Source organism: Eurosta solidaginis, chromosome 4 (genome assembly GCF_040869045.1).
Source record: "Eurosta solidaginis isolate ZX-2024a chromosome 4, ASM4086904v1, whole genome shotgun sequence".
NCBI lineage: Eukaryota > Metazoa > Arthropoda > Insecta > Diptera > Tephritidae > Eurosta > Eurosta solidaginis.
In genome coordinates, this window is record NC_090322.1 from 141,408,716 (window position 1) to 141,428,859 (window position 20,144).

The following is a 20,144-nucleotide window of genomic DNA, read 5'->3' on the forward strand; positions in this document are numbered from 1 at the left end:
TTAAAATACTCTTTAATACCTTTCATTTGATACACATGTTATACAACCACATTCCAGGGTTACCCCAGATTGATTTTCCTTATTTTGTCTCCATAGCTCTCAACTGAGTATGTTATGTTCGGTTACACCCGAACTTAGCCTTCCTTACTTGTTTTTTTTCTAACAACCCACGGTTGAGCTCCAAAAATGGATCGTTAAAACCTTTCACGTGATAAGGACGGCTTATTATCAATAAAATTTATACAGCTAACTTCAAACATTTTAAAGCGACAAAATATATTATTAAAATGATATAAAAAAAAAGGATGTATGTCCTTTGCTGTAAAGCTAACAATTTCAAGTATTCAATAATAAAATTTGACGGGAAAAATCGACCCTTGTTAAATGGTTCAACCGGACTGTATAAAACCCTCTAAGTACCACTTAGAAGTTTCTTTAACTACCCTGCAAAAACGCTCTCGTCATTCCACGTCATTTGACTAGCTATTATACAGTCATAGGTTATATTCCTAGTCACATTTGCATGGGCGTGGGTAAGTTTTATGACCAAATTTTTTTGTAGGGTAATTATTTTGAAGTTCATACATGGCTGGTACTTACATGGCCGCCAGAGTACGTACCGTGGGCCTCTGCCGGCGTGGTTACTGGTGATGTTGTTGTTGCTGGTGAAGTTGTCGCTGTTGTTGGTTATGGCGCGCGGTCTTGGGCGCGCTGTGTTGGTACTGTTGGTGGTTATTGCGCTCTGGTCCGAGGTGATCAAGTGAACCTGGTGGCAATAAAACTTCGTGTTGACCTTTACGATCTGCAGTGTACTGCTGGCCCTGGAAGCGGAGGTGGTGTTGGACGCTTATCCAAAGGTGGTGTACGTCGTAAACGTAGAGAAAGGAATTTATCTTCGGATACCAAGGGTTTCTCATCAACAATTTGTTTAGTGCCGTCCAAATCCGAATCGGAATCACTAGAACTTTCCTCACTAGGTGTGACTGTGAAACGCCGACCTACTACTTCAACTGGATATTCTTTACGTTGAGCTTGTGTTCACACAACACAACCGGTGTAAGGTTTATTACCACCCAAAATAGACGAGTAAAAACGAGGTTTGTCGGAATGAACTGGTCGGTACTTTGCGCTATCGACTCTTTCCTAGTTTCTGGGCATTTTCCCGTTTGTTATTTTGGTAGTTGGGTGAAGGAATCGGCCTGCAATTCCTCGTTGCGGTCTTGTGGTTCTTCACAATACTCTCTTGAATATGTGCACCGCACGGCGAGGGTGTTTTGCGATGAGTTGAATATAGTCGGGGATGTGCAGTTGATGTAAGCAATAGTGTTAATGAAGCAGGAGCTGTGCTTGACGCCTTTGCCTCTTTGGTTTATAAAATTTTCCGATTAACTGCGCAAAAGAAAAGCCAACTCTTGCTTTTTCCCGGCCGGAAAAACTTTTTGCTTTTCTTTTTCTAAATTTTTCCACGTCTTCTTCGTTTTACTTGCGGCCGGAAACTCACGGCATTTTCGCTAGTGATCGCCGGTCTTTCTTTCTTGTTTTTCGATACTTTTGTATCGCAACTTTCGCCCTATCCCTAGTCACTAGGTGTGTTCGCACGAAAACACTCCCAAGTGGATCGTAGCCGTAGACCGTAGCAGCAGACCGTAACAAGCCGAAAGAGATCCGGGGTCCCTCCGAAACCGCGAGTGGGATCCCTAGTAGACGTTTACGCCGATAGCTTTATCGGCGGCGGCGGCGTAGGCGGCGCGCCGACGTACGCCGGTGTTCTTACTTTAAAAAGCTTCATTTTCTATTTAAAAAATAATATTTATGAATGGTTTTGTTTGTATGTATTTAAGGAAATCAACGTGTTGGCTATTTCGAATTGATCCGGGGTTTTGCCTCAAGATCTCGCAGACCGTTCAAAAATTTTCAGGAGTAGCTCCCTGCGGAGGGATTGTCCCTCGTTCACTTACTCCAGAGAGGCTTCGAACCTAACCCCGGTCTTTGGAATTGGTACTGCTGCGTCTGCTGAAAATAAATAGAGATACATAAAAAAGCCGCACTTTTGTCTGCATATCTCGTGCAAAGCGTAGTTTCACCTAGGGTTAACTCCTAATAATCGTCGCGAACACAATTTCTTTAAATCATTTGTGGCTCCTTGGCGGTCACGCACAAAAGCGACTTACGGTTGCTATTAATGGTCTATTAATACTCATGACTCTCGTAGCACAGGGTGCCACCAGTGTTTTCGGCTGTTTTTAAGAGCTACAATTCCCGATGTGCGAACAGTAGCAATCTCTACAACCAGTCGCTACCGCGCCTCCTGACCCTCACACCATATGCCAGTACAGAAGCTATAGGACTGCGAATTCGAACTCATACCTTCGTCGACTTCACTTTCCTAGAAGCTCTAGGTGTAGCCCCGAAGACTTTCCCACGGATGCTTTTGTCGCGCTATGCTGCCGAGCTACACCAGAGAAACGCCATGAAACGTTAGGGAGTGACTATTCGGCCTAGGATGCCGCCTTCGAAATCAAAAGCAATCTAAGTGGAAGTCATTGCGTAATGGGTGAAAATCATATAATCCTCGGCGTATCTGCATGATTAAAATTTTACAAGGACCCTGTATAAAATTTTTAAAATGTAGACCAAAGTTTGCAGACGTTTGTGTTCGCAACATTGTATTGAAATCAAAAAGATATTTTAGAATGAAAGTCGACCGATTTTAAGTTGAAAGATGTTTACTGCTGTTTTCCGGCCTTATGATATAGCTTCTGTTTACAGACTTGTTCGAATGTCCACTACGTTAGGGTAGTAGCACACACGGTCATTAGTTCGACTGTCTTCGGAAAGCTTTTGCTTCACCACTTTGAGTGTTCTTGCAAAGGAAAAAGCCTCACCTGGTAAATATATATGCCTACGTATTCACATTTGTAAAAGGAGCCGTAACGTGTAGTTGATGTTTAAACTTTGTTTATAGGCTATAATCAATGTAATTCACTCCAAGGGACTAGTTTTGGATAGGGCCGCCAACTTTAGGAAATGTCAAACCGGGAGACTTGGGTGTTGAAGGATGAAGTGTGAAAATCAAAATTAACATTTCACACGCTATTGTATAATTTCGCAAATAAACAACAGATGTTTGAATGTAAGCCCAAGCGATTTTTCAAACCCTACATATATCCTCAACTTAAGTATGAGGTAAGAATCATTTCAATGGACTGTTTATGTCCCTAGAACCTTCTAAAGATTTTGCATCACTGATTTCGATTATTTTTTCAGCCAATCGCAATATAATATTAAAAAAAAATCGGCAACTTTTTTGGGTATTTTGGTTTTTTTTTTAACTTGAGGATAATTTGAAAACAATTTAAAACGCCTTGGGTCATTTTATTTGAATTCATAGTTCATTATTAATTTTTTGAAAAAAATATGCAAAGTGAGCATATAAATTTATTATATAACTTTTCTTTTAGTGTTTTGTTTTAATAACTTGGTGATTTGGGTGATGCAAAGTCCGTGTTATGCTGACATCGAAAACGCCTTTTTTTACATAACTTTTGAACAGTTAGAAAGAGTTAGATTTCGCAAATAGTCTTTATAAGTGGCAGTTATGCGCATCCGTTGATACCACTTTCGACCATATCCGACCAATTTTCGACATGAACAATAAAGGCTCCATTACTGATACTTATAGCATAGACTTGACTTGACTTGGCAACTTAGCCACGATTTACTCCCCTTAGCGCATACAATCTGGCATCATAATCAATAAATGTCAATTTGTATGACAAAATGTCAAAATGAAATGGAAACAAACGAATGGCATCTCAAAATATAAACGTCACTTAGAACTTACATAGAAAATCAAAATACAACACCCCTGCAAAAATCGTGTGACCAAAAACGTACACAGCCACACGAATTTTTGACAGGGGTGACGATTTGGAATGAAAAATTGTGCAAATGAAATAGCATGCTGACAAATTTTGCTTTCCCACAATGTAACGTGCTCTCTCGCACCTATTATTTTCATAGGGATAGCAAAATACGTCATTTTTGCGTGTAAAAAAATCCGCCATTTCTAATTCAGCAGAGACAGCAAGACAAATCGATTTTTTGGTTAATTTTTTCAACCTGTATTTACTACATTTCGCAGAAATTAATATACGCATTCTTTAATATTTTTTGGTCTACTAAAGTGTGTTTTAGCAAAAAAACTCATATCAATGTGTGCATGTTTATAAAGAAAGAAAGTGAAATATGTAATTGGATAGTATGAATAATCGTGTGTTGTTGTTGTTGTCGTGAGCAATTCTAATGCAGAATAGTAAATTTTGATTTCCACATACAAGAAAAAAAATTCTTGTTACAGTGCTTATATGGATCTACTTAAAAAAACATACCATTAAGATTTATTATCCAAAATTGAAAAAAATGATTAGAAAATTCGGTGTAAAAAACGGCTGTGTGCAATAAAATAGCCCCTCTTGTTGAGATACTCATCTATGGTCTCCATTAAATATTGTGACGGAGGTGTGTTTGCAGCAGCAAAGTGAACCCAAACAGTGTAGGTCGTGGCAATGACGCCACATCCAGTTATACCAAGGTATATACCACAACAGCATCCAGGTAATGCAATACCACGATAGCAGCAGTAGCAACCTCCCCAGGCTGGCTATCATCGTTGATTTATAAAAAAACAGTGTCATGCATCTGTAATACTTAAATATATTCGTCTGTTGAAACAGTTTCCACGATTCACTGTTCAACGAAAGCAGCAGCTCAGCGTATGCCACCACCGAACAGCTGATAACAAAAACGTGGATGCACAGCAGTTTAAGGCCAAAATGGAAGTTGGAGAAATAGCTGAAAATAAGGTAAATATATGTTTCGCGTTATTAACAAAATCGCCCTAAATTTTATGAATTAACAGATCGCTACGGACGACAAAGCACCCGAACGTGTGATCAAAGAAAGCACTACAGAAATTATTGCCGGCGGGGCCGTATTCTACAATCCAGTACAAGAATTTAATCGTGATTTAAGTATTTCAGTACTTAATGTATATTCAAAGCGGTTGATAAGAGAGCGGGAAGCGGCGACGCATAAAAATGCACAAAATACAAACGAAAGCAATGCTAATGACAAGAAACCATACACCGCTAGTGTAAAATACGACGATGGACTGCGAATATTGGAAGCGCTTTTTGCAACAGGTTTACGTAGCATACGTTATGCAAAAGAAGTAGCAGGCGTTCGTGAAATTGTTGCAAATGATCTATCTAAGGTGGCAGTAGATTCCATTTGCGTAAATATGCTACACAATGGAGTGGAACATTTAATTGTGCCAAGCGAAGGGTATGCAATGTAGGTTTGATATACGAATCAATAGCTAGTGATTTAACTGTAATAATAATAAAATTCGCAATAGGATTCTCATGTACCTTCCAACTTCATATGAGAAGCGTTTCGATGTTATAAACCTAGATCCTTATGGTTGTCTGAATCGCTTTCTGGATGGCGCTATACAATCACTGACGAGTGGGGGTTTATTACTTGTAACTGCGACTGATATGGCTGTGCTGGCTGGCAATACGCCTTTGCGTATGAAATGCTGCCATGAGATGGGATTGCGTATACTATTGCATTGCATTGAAACGCACGCTAATCGTTATGGAAAATATATTGAGCCACTTTTGAGCATTTCTGCCGATGTTTATATACGCGTATTTGTGTATGTGCGTAGGAGTCAAGCGAAGTGTAAATATAGCATGAGGTTGGTATACAGCATTTTGGCCTTTTACCACAATCCAATTACGTACCATATCTTTATATTATGAACACAGCAAACAATCAATGATATTTCAATGCACTGGTGATACCTATACGCTACAGCCTATGGGTATTGTTAAAAGCAAGATCTCAGATAAAGACAATGCGGAAGTAAAATGCGGTATATATGCGGTAATATATACCTATTATTAAAAATTAAAATAGCTGAAAATAAGGTAAATATATGTTTCGCGTTATTAACAAAATCGCCCTAAATTTTATGAATTAACAGATCAACATTTTTTCTCGATTTACGAACACATTTAGAAAGGCTACAATTGGGCTACAAAGGGAAAATTGCGAAGATCAGTCTAATAATTCTTTGGGTGGTGATGATGTATCATCACACATAAGCTTTCAAAGCACTCAAAAAGGCAGTGAAGCTTCAGCGACAACAAGCTGTTATGAAACAGCACATGACACTACAGGCGCAAGTGCACCCAGGAAAGTTTCACATTATACCCAAAGCGAGTCCTCCGAAGAATCGCATGAACTGGAAAAAGGTATAATATTGATAAACCTAGATAACACACTAGAGCCGCCAGCAAGTGAGCATGCAACTGTGACTAAACTTATCACCAATGATAATAAAAATATGCATGGCAGTGAAAAACTATCTTCCAGCGCGTCATTTGATGATTCTTTAGGAGTAATTGAGTTGTCGGATGATGAGTCAGATGAAACGGGCGGATTTTAAACAAAAGTGTCTTTATTAAAGAGGAGAAAGAACAACAACAGAAGGAACTTGCAATAGAGCCAATAGCACGAAATGCGGAAAACATGCTCAGTAATTCCCATAACAAAAGTTCTATTGACTTTGAAGAATCATTTGAAAATGATAAAGAAAATCGTAGTTTGTTCAATAAGAGTACCGAAAAATCATTGCACGTCAATGATACCATGGAAGAAGTTGAGTACATGATGAAAAAAGGTATGCAGTATATGCAAGCCGCTGAACCTACAACAAAACTGGGTAATCTATCGCCAACCGATAGAGAGGGCGGAATGGCCTCGAAGGTTTCATGCTGCTACTTTTAGTTTTGCCTGTTACTTTTAGCTCATCTTGATTGGATTGCCATTTGGAGGCGATAGTTTTTGAGCACAGTAGAGAATGAGGGCATACCCCACGCTTCCCAAGGCAGTCGGTTCTATGTACCGGAGCGACTCGGGATTCTTCCCGACCAAGGACTGTCATTTCAGTGTGACCCCATTTAATTTGTTTCGTCCCTCCCACAAATTGTCATCCTCCCAGCAGCTGGACTGCTACATATTCTCTTACTCCGGGAAGGTATCGAACCCAATCCGGGTCCGTCTCCTGACCCCGGTCCTGAGAAATGGTTTTGCTGCATTTGCCAGAAAAGAATCTTTTTAGGACGGTCATACTCTCTTCAGTGTGTCTCGTGCAAGGGATGGTTGCATCGGACAGGTTGTTCTGGGCTTGATCCCCAAACCCGACGTCCACGTAACTTTTATAAATCTTTTGTGGCTCCTTGCTGCTCACGCCCAAGGGCGTCCCGTAGTCTACGCCTAAGCGCCCCACCCCCCCACTACCTTCCAGCAGCCTCGCTGCTCAGCAAGCCACAACAAGTACCCGCTGCTGCTCGCGCCCCACGGCGCCAACAACTCAAACAGCTGTAACCACTCATAACTACTACCTTCGTAGTAGAGCTGGTAGCAATGCTGAGCATCAGCCCCTTCCCCCGTCTTCTTCTCCCCCCCCCCTCTTTTCTGGCAGCAATCATGCAGGTCAGGGAAACAGACTCTTAATCCCTACCTCCGTTTGCACCGTCTGCCAGCACAGAATATATAGGTTTGCGACATCCGCTCAATGCAGCTCCTGCCTTGGGTGGTGCCACTTTCCTAGATGTTCTGGTCTCCGCGACGGCAACCCCTCGACGGGTTTCATTGCGTCATGTTGCCAGGTCGCAAAACCAAATCATCCGGGTACCCCAATGCTTGCCCAAGGGCGCCCTGTCCCAAGGCCACACCAGCAATTGCGTCCTGGCCTTCTACAACCTAGGCGTAGTCACCCGTCACTTACCCCTAGAGTGGCGGCGTCACCCCTCATGCACTTCAGAATTCTGCAGTTAAACTGTAATGGACTAACTGGGAAGATTACGGAGATAGTCGATTTCATGAAGCGGCACAACATCCGCATTGCTGCGATTCAAGAGACTAAACTCACAGCAAGATCTGCATTGCAGACCTGCTCTGGGTATAATGTCCACAGGAAAGACCGCGAGAGCGGAAATGGAGGCGGCCTCGCGTTTATTATACACCACTCTGTGCAATATTATATATTTGATCCTGGCATCGACCGCAGGGACAATGTCTTAGAACGTCAAGGCCTATCTGTTCGGTCAGGCGATACAAATCTAGAAATCATCAACATCTACATCCCTCCTGTCACCTGTTGCCCCAGTGGATATCGCCCTAATATCGAGGCCTTACTCACTGGCAACAATCGCATTATCTTAGGCGATTTCAATGCCCATCACGACCTATGGCATTCAAACTTGCGGGCGGACAGTAGGGGTGAGATGTTGGCGGATCAAATAGAAGAAACGACGTTCTGCACAATAAACGGAGGCGCCCCCACACGTATGGTAGGAAGCTGTCATAGCTCGCCAGATATCTCAATCGTGAGCGAAGAACTCGTAAGCTGCGTCAACTGGCAGCCGATGGTAACATTGGCATCCGACCACCTGCCCATACTTATTTCGTTCGAGCGTACCGCCGTCTTCATCGTCACCGAAAAACGCACTTTCATAAACTTCAAAAAAGGAAAGTGGGAAGAATATAAATCTGCAACAGACAGCAGCTTTGCTGCCCTCCCTATCCCGACTGATGCCCGCCAAGGGGAGCGTGCCTTCCGTAAGGTCATTGAATCCGCCTCGGCACATTTCATTCCCGCCGGGAGAATTCCCGAAATCCGGCCCCACTTCCCGGCGGAGGCCGCGAGCTTAGCGAGGGAACGCGACCTTATAAGACAGCTTGATCCAGGCGACCCCCAAATAAGGAATATAAACCAACGCATCAGATTGCTTGTGGACGAACACAAGCGGGCGAAATGGGAAGAGCACCTAAGAGGTTGTAACCTCTCTACCGGTGTAGGTAAACTTTGGTCCACCGTAAAGTCCCTATCGAATCCGACTAAGCACAAAGACAAAGTTTCCATGGGATTCAAGGGGTTGTGTAGCGCAATATATAGCTTCTCCAACCCAATTGTCAACCTCACCTTCGAGCGGCGAATCCCGTTTCACTAACAGACGAGGCTCTGGCGACCCCAAGCTCCTCATGGAACTTGGGGGTGGGGAGGGAGGGATGGCCTGAAGGTTTAATGTGGCCATATAAATCGTTCCCGAGATGGTCGGGCCAGCACCTTAATGGTGCTGTGTTACCGGAGCGTATCGGATCTGTATCCGACAAAGGACCATCACATCGATAACACTCCCCAAAGCCTTCGGGGAGTAACCTAATCACTACAACAACAACAACAACAAAGTTTCCATCGCCTTTGGCGATAAGGTGCTGTCGGATGCGAAAAAATGCGCGAGCGCTTTCTGCCGACAATATATAATGCATCCTACGGTTGACAAAGATAGACGGAGAGCCAATAGACACGCACATAAACACAAATTCAGCGCGTCACCAGTCACCATCACCGCTAGAGAGGTTGAGGACGCCATTGGTCGCGCTAAACCATCCAAAGCAGTGGGCTCAGACGGCATAGCCATGCCGATGCTTAAAAACCCAGGGAAAGAGGGTTTCAAATATTTAGCACATGTCTTCAACCTGTCTCTTTCCACCTTTGTCATACCCGAGAAATGGAAAATGGCCAAGGTGGTCCCGCTACTAAAGCCTGGGAAACCAGCTAACATAGGTGAGTCATATCGTCCAATATCTCTCCTATCGCCAGTGGCAAAGACGCTTGAAGCCATTTTGCTCCCTTATTTCCAAGCACATTTGCAGCTAGCCCCTCATCAGCATGGCTTCAGAAAACTCCACAGCACTACCTCCGCGCTAAATGTCATTAGCACCCAGATAAATTGCGGTTTGAATCAATACCCCCACCATAGAACAGTACTCGTAGCGCTAGACCTATCAAAAGCCTTTGATACGGTCAACCATGGCTCGTTACTGCAAGACCTGGAAGGGTCTACCCTTCCCCCATGTCTTAAAAGGTGGACCGCAAATTATCTGGGTGGTCGGCAGGCATCGGTGCAATTCAGAAACGACACATCAAAACCAAGGAGAATTAAACAGGGGGTGCCATAGGGTGGTGTCCTATCCCCACTTTTGTTTAATTTCTACATATCTAAGCTACCTTCACCACCGGAAGGAGTCTCAATCGTTTCCTACGCCGATGACTGGACAATAATGGCCACAGGCCCAGGCCCAAAGATCGATGAGCTATGCAATAAAATAAACGGCTATCTCCCTGATCTCTCCAGTTTTTTCACCTCGCGAAACCTGGCATTGTCACCGACTAAATCTTCCGCGACCTTATTTACAACATGGACGCCCCAAATGTCGACCATATTGAACATCCACGTCGATGGCACTACGCTACCGACTGTCCTACACCCCAAAATCTTGGGTGTGACGTTTGATCAGGATCTACATTTTGGTGCGCACGCAACCGCAATTGTTCCGAGAATTCAGAGCCGTAATAAAATCCTCAAATCCCTTGCTGGCAGTACCTGGGAAAAGATAAAGAAACGCTCATGACCACATACAAAGCAATTAGCCAGCCGATTACGTGCTACGCGTCACCCATATGGTCGCCAAGCCTAAAAACTACCCACTGGAAGAAACTACAGGCCTGCCAAAATACTGCTCTCAGAATCGCCATGTCGGGAATTGCCCGGTGAATCCAGTACTTGAAGAAAAATATCCAGAACTCGCGGAAGAGGAACGCATACTCCCCAGGGAAACGCGTGTCACTCTTGCTCAACTTCGTTCTGGATACTGTAACAGGTTAAACTCTTACCTATCCAGAATCAACCCCGACATACAAAATGTATGCCCCGCTTGCAATGTGTCCCCACATGACACCAACCATCTCTTTAATTGTAATGTGGAACCAACGCCTCTAACCCCCCTTTCCTTATGGTCCACCCCTGTTGAAACGGCAAGTTTCCTTGGACTCCCGTTAGAGGATATTGATGACAATTTGTGATCGGTCGCGGCTATTAGGTGGGGCGAGCATTGCTACAACAACAACAACAGGGCATACCCCAACTGCAAGTAATTAAAATAAAATCAACTTTAGCACTGGTTGTTGTTGTTGTTGTAACAGTGCTTCGCCCCATCCAATAGGTCTGACTAATCACAAATTGTCATCAATATCTTCTAACGGGATTCCAAGGAAACTTGCTGTTTCAACAGGGGTGGACCATAAGGAAAGGGGTGTTAGAGGCGTTGGTTCCACATTACAATTAAAGAGATGATTGGTGTCATGTGGGGCCACATTGCAAGCGGGGCATACATTTTGTATGTCGGGGTTGATTCTGGACAGGTAAGAGTTTAATCTGTTACAGTATCCAGAACGAAGTTGAACTAAAGTGACTCGCTTTTCTCTGGGGAGTACGCGATCTTCCACAAGTTTTGGGTACTATTCTTTGAGTACTGGATTCACCGGGCAATTTCTAGCATAAAGGTCCGACGCCTGTTTGTGGGGCAGCATTTTGGCAGGCCTGTATTTTCTTCCAGTGAGTAACCTTTAGGCTTGGCGACCATATCGGAGACGCGTACCATGCAAACGTCTATTTATATTTACCCCAAATACTGCCGATTTATCGAATTATATTAAATGTTTGTTACAGCTCTGGATTTTCGTTACTAGTATTCGTGCTAGTGCATGCTCTCCAAGATGTAGATCCTGATCGAAAGTCACACCCAAAATTTTAAGGTGTAAGACAGTCGGTAGGGTAATGTCATATGGTCGACATTTGGCGCGGCCATGTCTTAAATAAGATCATCGATGATTTGGTTGGTTACAATATCAGGTTTGGCGAGGCGAAAAAACTGGAGAGATTGGGGAGATAGCTGTTTATTTTATTACAAAGCTCATCGGTGTAGGAAACAATAGCATAGGCGTAGAAGCAATAGTGACTCCTGGTGGTAAAGGTAGCTATTGATATGTAGAAGTTAAGCAGAAGTTTGAATATGAGTTTTTTTTAAGTTATTGCAAAAAAGCGTTGAGGATTTTTAATATCTTACGAGGTACCTTCGTACATGTTTCTAAGAATGAAGAAAAAAACCTATTCAAACTTCGCTATACTTTAACATACAATAATTTACCCCATTTTGACACAACTATCATTTTTTGATTTTATTAAATTTTATAAAATGTTTCTTCCTCTACAGTTCAATTTACTTATTAGATGGTAAAGATGGCTTCGCATTATCTCCATCAGTAACTGTGACAAGGTGGCCACAGCGTGACTCGGAGCGTCTCTTCAATAGCTCTCTAGTGGTGATGGTAACAGCAGAGAAACCCTACTGTTTATAAATGTTACACTTCAAAAAGAATCAAAATATCTGCCATTGCGTCTACGGCTCAAATACCCACAGTATATGAATGAATCGAACGCACCTAATTGTCTGCCTAACGGATAGTATACATAATTAAATCGAAAATATTGCACCAAACGGACTAGGTCTGAATACTGAAACAGTACACATATTCAAAATCGATGAGAAGGCTGTGATGATGGTAAAGGGTGAGTTGTTGAATACCATACGAAAACCACTTTAACCCATCTATATATTTGCATTACAGCTAAAGCTTCACAAACAGCAAAAATTGCTGGCGCCAAGCAATTGGAAAAGGCAGTGAAGCATTCATCACACTGTACGGATGGTGCAAAGTTAGAAACTGCTGTTGTAACTGCTGCCACCGACACAACGGTCATCTCTACATCGCCGAGTAGCGGCTCGTCCGACTATCTATCGAAGGCAGTATAATCATATCTTTTGCCAACAGAGGTTAGCGATGTGCTTGCACAGGAAAAGATTTCAATTAAACCCAATTAAGAGAGTTTATTTATTATTAAAGTACTTACTTTTCTTTATATCAACAGTATTAATCTAAGTTGCAATTTCATGTACATATATAATAAGGAATGTGATACGATTGCTGTCGGAATTAGATTTGAAACCAATCAATACTCCTGCTATGGGTTGCAGAGTTATTGCTTGAATGATTAGATTTAAAACAATAATAAGTCTGACTCAATTACTAGTCGTACATTTTTAAGTTCATCAATTACGACAGCAATCGGATTCCACGACACCTTTGAATATTCTTGATCTGAAAAAAAGAGTAAATCTAATCTGAATTTCTACTTAGCTTTAAGTTGTAGACTTAAATTGATTCAAATAACTGGAGTTTTTTCTAAAGCTTAAAATTATTTTCTGTTCGCTTGGAAAAGATTTCAATTGGAAAACAAAAACCAATAAGACGAGTTTATTTATTATTAAAATAATTACTTTTCTTTATATGAACTGTATTAATATAAGTTCCAATTTCATGTACATATATAAGAATATTGAAATTAATAATTATTGAAAATTTAATTTTTTGGTTGATATTTTATTCATGTGGCTGCTCCAGGTAAAGTAAATCGGCAGGTAAAATTCAAGTTATATGGCGGTTATATAAAGGTTAAAACCGCAGTAAACTTTATTTTCAAAAGACTCGAAAATGTAGAGTGAAATGACTGAAGAAATGACCGCCATTTGACGAGAATTGTGCCGTGTGTGAGCAGAACAGTGCTATGCTCAATTTTATAAGTGGGAGCGGAATGCACGATCACATTAATAGGAACGAAACGGAAAATTTGGTCACAAAAGTCCATCACGCACAATGACCGTAAAATGACTAGTCAAATGACGTGGAGCGTTTTTGCAGGGAGACTTCTAAGTCAAGTTAGGCAAGGTGCACACGAGCCTACGCGTCATAGACGCTGCAGGCGAAATTTATACGCTTTGATGCCGAACACATGTATTTGAATGGAGAGCGGCATACGAGGCGTCAGCTGCATGAACGCGACAGAGCATGCAATTTTCGTGTAGCTAAGCGTACAGCAATGTTGGTCGCTGAGCGAACGTACGCTTGAAAAAAAGGAAGAACAAGATGTTTGTTTACATTTTTTTGTATGCAAATTTGTGTAATTAGTTAAAAAATGTTGCTTTAGTTAATAAAAGTGCGTGAAAGGTATATTACCAAAGCGAAAAGGATTATTAAACACCACAACAGCTTGGTTAGACATTGTTGAAGCGTTTAAAAGGCTAAAAAGTGTTGGAAACTAGAAATCACTCTTTTCTCTAGTCCGCGGTGGTTTAAAATTGCCTTTCATAATTTACAAAGGCACGAGGATGCAAATAACGCTTAATACCCATTTTCCTTTGGTTTCGGGGACGGATATAGCTGAAGAAATTAAATTCTTTATTTAATTCTTTATATTTTCAATAATTGTTTGCTTTTTGTAGCGACGCTCGAAAGTAGCTTCGTGTGCAGATCTTGAGGCGTAGAGAAATTGTAGCTATATAAAATATCTTGTACGCGTCTATGACGCGTAGCCTCGTGTGCACCTTGCCTTACCCTGCAAAAATCGTGTGACCAAAAACGCACACAGCCACACGAATTTTTGACAGGGGTAACGATTTAGAATGAAAAATTGTACAAATGAAATAGCATGCTGACAAATTTTGCTTTCCCACAATGTATCGTGCTCTCTCGCACCTATTATTTTCATAGGGATAGCAAAATACGTAATTTTTGGGTTAATTTTTTCAACCTGTATTTACTACATTTTGCAGAAATTAATATACGCATTCTTTAATATTTTTTGGTCTACTAAAGTGTGTTTTAGCAAAAAAACTCATATCAATGTGTGCATGTTTATAAAGAAAGAAAGTGAAATATGTAATTGCATAGTATAAATAATCGTGAGCAAATCTAATGCAGAATAGTAAATTTTGATTTCCACATACATACAAGAAAAAAATTCTTGTTACAGTGCTTATATGGATCTACTTACAAAATACATACCATTAAGATTTATTATCCAAAATTGAAAAAAATGATTAGAAAATTCGGTGTAAAAAACGGCTATGTGTGCAATAAAATAGCCTCTCTTGTTGAGATACACATCCATGGTCTCCATTAATTATTGTGACGGAGGTGTATTTGCAGCAGCAAAGTGAACCCAAACAGTGTAGGTCGTGGTGGTTGTTGTTCGTGGCCCGCATCAACTGGACCAGGTGGGGCAATGACGCCACATCCAGTTATACCAAGGTATATACCACAACAGCAACCAGGTAATGCAAAAAATACAAACGAAAGCAATGCTAATGACAAGAACCATACACGGCTGGTGTAAAATACGACGATGCACTGCGAATATTGGAAGCGCTTGCTGCAACAGGTTTACGTAGCATACGTTATGCAAAAGAAGTAGCAGGCGTGCGTGAAATTGTTGCAAATGATCTATCTAAGGTGGCAGTAGATTCCATTAGCGTAAACATGCGACACAATGGAGTAGAACATTTAATTGTGCCAAGCGAAGGGTATGCAATGTAGGTTTGATATACGAATCAATAGCTAGTGATTTAACTGTAATAATAATAAAATTCGCAATAGGACTCTCATGTACCTTTCAACTTCATATGAGAAGCGTTTCGAAGTTATATACCTAGATCCTTATGGTTGTCCGAATCGCTTTCTGGATGGCGCTATACAATCACTGACAAGTGGGGGTTTATTACTTGTAACTGCGACTGATATGGCTGTGCTGGCTGGCAATACGCCTGAAGCCTGCTATGCCAAATGTAGTTCTATGCCTTTGCTGCCATGAGATGGGATTGCGTATACTATTGCATTGCATTGAAACGCACGCTAATCGTTATGGAAAATATATTGAGCCACTTTTGAGCATTTCTGCCGATGTTTATATACGCGTATTTGTGCGTGTGCATAGTAGTTAAGCGAAGTGTAAATATAGCATGAGGTTGGTATACAGCATTTTGGCCTTTTACCACAATCCAATTACTTACAATATCTTTATATTATGAACACAGCAAACAATCAATGATATTTCAATGCACCGGTTGTGATACCTATACGCTACAGCCTATGGGTATTGTTAAAAGCAAGATCTCAGATAAAGGCAATGCGGAAGTAAAATGCGGTATATATGCGGTAATATATACCTATTATCAAAAATTAATACAAACAATATTTTCAAAATTTTTTTCTCGATTTACGAACACATTTAGAAAGGCTACAACGCCTGCTAAAGAGCCGGTATCTTGCCAACGCTTTAGCTTGGATTTAGAGGAGGATCTACAAACTTTGCCAGAAGCACGCGCAGCTCCTCGTGTAGCGAATATGGATCAACACGAAAGTAACGTTGCTGTTAGCGGAAATGCAATGAACAAAATATTTGAAATGGAGGATGATGAAAATAAATCCAACAATGCAAACACTATAAAGAGGATTCCTTATAATTTTTCAACGAAGGCATATTGTGACGAAACTATATTCGAATGCCAACAGCAACGTACGTCTGATGAAAGTTTTATGGCTTTGGAAAAAATGTGTGATAAAACAGCATCCGATCCTGACAGTACACTATTTAAGTACATACATAGCGAGAACAAGGATATGATTATAGAAGATGCTAAAAAGCGCAGCGCCGATGGAAAGTATTTTAAAACCCCTTGTAAACAAGGTAAGTGAATATACAACATATTGAAAGTTGATAAGATTGTGTGGTTTAAATTTAATAATATAATTTTAGAACTACAAGAAATAGATGAAGAAGCACAATCATTGCAACGTCTATTGCATGACTTATGCGTACAGGGGCAGCATCAATTGGATAATGAAACTCCTTTAAAAAGTATTGATGTAACACTCCTAGAAGATATTGAAGCGCCATCTAAAATGTGGGACTCCACAATAGTGGGCGATACCACTTTACAAACTTCACCTTTGAAAATGGTGAGACTTCTCAGACCATCTACTATACTAGAGGAAAATTTCGAAGATCAGTCTAATAGTTCTTTGGGTGGTGATGATGTATCATCACACATAAGCTTTCAAAGCGCTCAAAAAGGCAGTGAAACTTCAGCGACAACAAGCTGTTATGAAACAGCACATGACACCACAGGCGCAAGTGCACACAGGAATGTTTCACAGATAACACACAAGAGCCGCCAGCAAATGAGCATGCAACTGTGACTGAACTTATCACCAATGATAATAAAAATATGCATGGCTGTGAAAAACTATCTTCCAGCGCGTCCTTTGATGATTCTTTAGGAGTAATTGAGTTGTCGGATGATGAGTCAGATGAAACGGGCGGAAATTTAAACAAAAGTGTCTTTATTAAAGAGGAGAAAGAACAACAACAGAAGGAAATTGCAATAGAGCCAATAGAACGAAATGCGGAAAGCATGCTCAGTAATTACCATAACAAAAGTTCTATTGACTTTGAAGAATCATTTGAAAATGATAAAGAAAATCGTAGTTTGTTCAATGAGAGTACCGAAAAATCATTGCACGTCAATGATACCATGGAAGAAGTTGAGTACATGATGAAAAAAGGTATGCAGTATATGCAAGCCGCTGAACCTACAACAAAACTGGGTAATCTATCGCCAACCGTAAATGAAACCCAAATGGTGGTGAAACCATTACAGGAACGTGAAAAAAACATTTACGTATTCGCCGAAAAAAGCAAAAAGCAATTGTGGCTCGCCAGCTAAAAAGTTTATCAATGGAAAACCTACAGCTGTTGTAACAGGCACTAAAGTATGCAGGCAAGATTTTTTATTTTTATACTCATTTGTTGGAATAATCCTAAAGACCTTGTGAAGTCATACCATATCTCATTAAAGATGTTGATGTTGTAGCGATAAACACACTCGAAGGTTTTAGGGTGTGTTAACGATGTAGATGGTCCTTTTTCGGATATAGATGCGTACACTCGGGTAACAAGCACTATTATCCCCAGTGCATTAGGGGGCTTAGAATATAGACGCGGCAGGTGTGCCTGTTGGAGGAGGCGACTAAAATACCAAATTGATTCGAGGGGTTGCCAGCGCAATATATAGATACTACAACCCAATTGTCAACTTCCCCTAAGCATGGTGCATCCTGTTTCTTTAACAACTGGAGATCTGGCGACTTCATAGCTTTTGGGGGGGGGGGGGGGCGGAATGGCCCCGAAGGTTTCATGCTGCTACTTTTAGCTTTGCCTGTTACTTTTAGCTCATCTTGATTGGATTGCCATTTGGAGGCGATAGTTTTTGAGCACAGTAGAGAATGAGGGCATACCCCACGCTTCCCAAGGCAGTCGGTTCTATGTACCGGAGCGACTCGGGATTCTTCCCGACCAAGGACTGTCATTTCAGTGTGACCCCATTTAATTTGTTTCGTCCCCCCCACAAATTGTCATCCTCCCAGCAGCTCCTTGCAGCAGGACTGCTACATATTCTCTTACTCCGGGAAGGTATCGAACCCAATCCGGGTCCGTCTCCTGACCCCGGTCCTGAGAAATGGTTTTGCTGCATTTGCCAGAAAAGAATCTTTTTAGGACGGTCATACTCTGTTCAGTGTGTCTCGTGCAAGAGATGGTTGCATCGGACAGGTTGTTCTGGGCTTGATCCCAAAACCCGACGTCCACGTAACTTTTATAAATCTTTTGTGGCTCCTTGCTGCTCACGCCCAAGGGCGTCCCGTAGTCTACGCCTAACCGCCCCCACACTACCTTCCAGCAGCAACAATAATAAGTCTGACTTAATTATAAGTCGTACATTTTTAAGTTCATCAATTACGACAGCAATCGGATTCCACGACACCTTTGAATATTCTTGATCTGAAAAAAGAGTAAACCTAATCTGAATTTCTACTAAGCTTTAAGTTGTAGATTATTCAAATAATTGGAGTTTTTTCTACAGCTTAAAATTATTTTCTGCTCGCTTAGAAAAGATTTCAATTGGAAAACAAAAACCAATTAAGAGAGTTTATTTATTATTAAAATACTTATTTTTCTTTATATCAACTGTATTAATTTAAGTTACAATTTCATGTACATATATAATAAGGTATGTCGTGATACGATTGCTGTTGGAATTAGATTTGAAACCAATCAATACTGCTAAGGTTTGCAGAATTATTTCTTGAATGATTAGATTTAGAACAATAATAAGTCTGACTCAATTACTAGTCGTACATTTTTAAGTTCATCAAGTACGACAGCAATCGGATTCCACAACACCTTTGAATATTCTTGATCTGAAAAAAGAGTAAACCACCATGGAAACAACTCAAATTTTACATGAATATAACACACTTCTGAATTGTCCAAATATAAAGTTAGCTGCTGCAGCAATATAGCTCAAAGCAATTAATATATTTTTTATGTTATTATTAAATTACTTACTTCTTTTTATATTAAATGTATTAATTTGCAATTCATGTACATATGAGGCTCCAAGATGCAAAACCAGATAAATGCTTATATTATATGTTATGTTTGGTTGTTATAATTAAAAATAAATATTGAAAATTAAATTTTTTGTTGATATTTTATTCATGTGGCTGCTCCAGGTAAAGTAAATCGGCAGGTAAAATTCAAGTTATATGGCGGTTATATAAATGGTAAAACCGCAGTAAACTTTATTGTCAAAAGACTCGAAAATGTAGAGTGAAATGACTGAAAAAAATAACGCCATTTGACGAGCATTGTGCCGTGTGTGAGCAGAACAGTGCTATGCTCACATCCTATAAGTGGGAGCGGAATGCACGATCACATTAATAGGAACGAAACGGAAAATTTGGTCACAAAAGTTCATCACGCCCATGCAAACGTGACTATGAATATAACCGCTGCAGAAAGTCACACTGACCGTAAAATGACTAGTCAAATGACGTGGAGTGTTTTTGTAGGGTAAGTGTTGCTAAGTCTGTTTTGAGAAGAGGTAATCTAAAATTATTCAGCCCAATTCTAAACGAAAATTCCGTGCGAGTTTTTTTCCCTTCTCCCATTCCTCGTATTCTAAATAAAAATTCCTTGTGAGTTTTTCCACTTCTCCCTTTCCTCCTATTCTGAACAATGTTCGAAAAAGCGGAAACCGGTTAAGGGAGAAAAGTAGGTATTATGAATGTGAGGGAGTGGGAGATTTCTCTGCCATTTCATAGGAGTTTTTTTCACTTGTTAAATTAAAAGGAATGCATCAAAATAGTTAAAGGAAATTGGTTCTTTTAAGAAAGAACACTTATTTGTACAAATTTGTGCTAAAATATG

General features: G+C 40.7%; 1 protein-coding gene and 1 pseudogene across 7 annotated transcripts; both read left to right on the plus strand.

Moving 5' to 3' along the window:
• The first annotated feature begins 3,880 nt into the window (after positions 1–3,880).
• LOC137250401 (tRNA (guanine(26)-N(2))-dimethyltransferase-like) lies at positions 3,881–13,595 on the plus strand. Of its 7 annotated transcripts, XM_067783127.1 has the most exons (8): positions 3,881–3,945; positions 4,188–4,865; positions 4,922–5,355; positions 5,420–5,764; positions 5,835–5,941; positions 6,088–6,751; positions 12,193–12,548; positions 12,608–13,594. In XM_067783127.1, exons 2-6 carry the CDS (start codon positions 4,836–4,838, stop codon positions 6,171–6,173), a joined length of 1,002 nt encoding a protein of 333 aa, XP_067639228.1. In that variant the 5' UTR covers positions 3,881–3,945; positions 4,188–4,835; the 3' UTR covers positions 6,174–6,751; positions 12,193–12,548; positions 12,608–13,594. The 7 variants fall into 7 exon arrangements, with proteins under 7 accessions (XP_067639228.1, XP_067639233.1, XP_067639232.1 ...); XM_067783132.1 differs by lacking the exon at positions 3,881–3,945 and having other exon boundaries at positions 4,073–4,865; positions 5,835–5,996; positions 6,053–6,751; positions 12,608–13,595; XM_067783131.1 differs by lacking the exon at positions 3,881–3,945 and having other exon boundaries at positions 4,073–4,865; positions 5,835–5,996; positions 12,608–13,595.
• A 1,067-nt stretch (positions 13,596–14,662) lies between these two features.
• Positions 14,663–19,333, plus strand: LOC137250400 (uncharacterized; annotated as a pseudogene).
• The last annotated feature ends 811 nt before the right edge of the window (positions 19,334–20,144 follow it).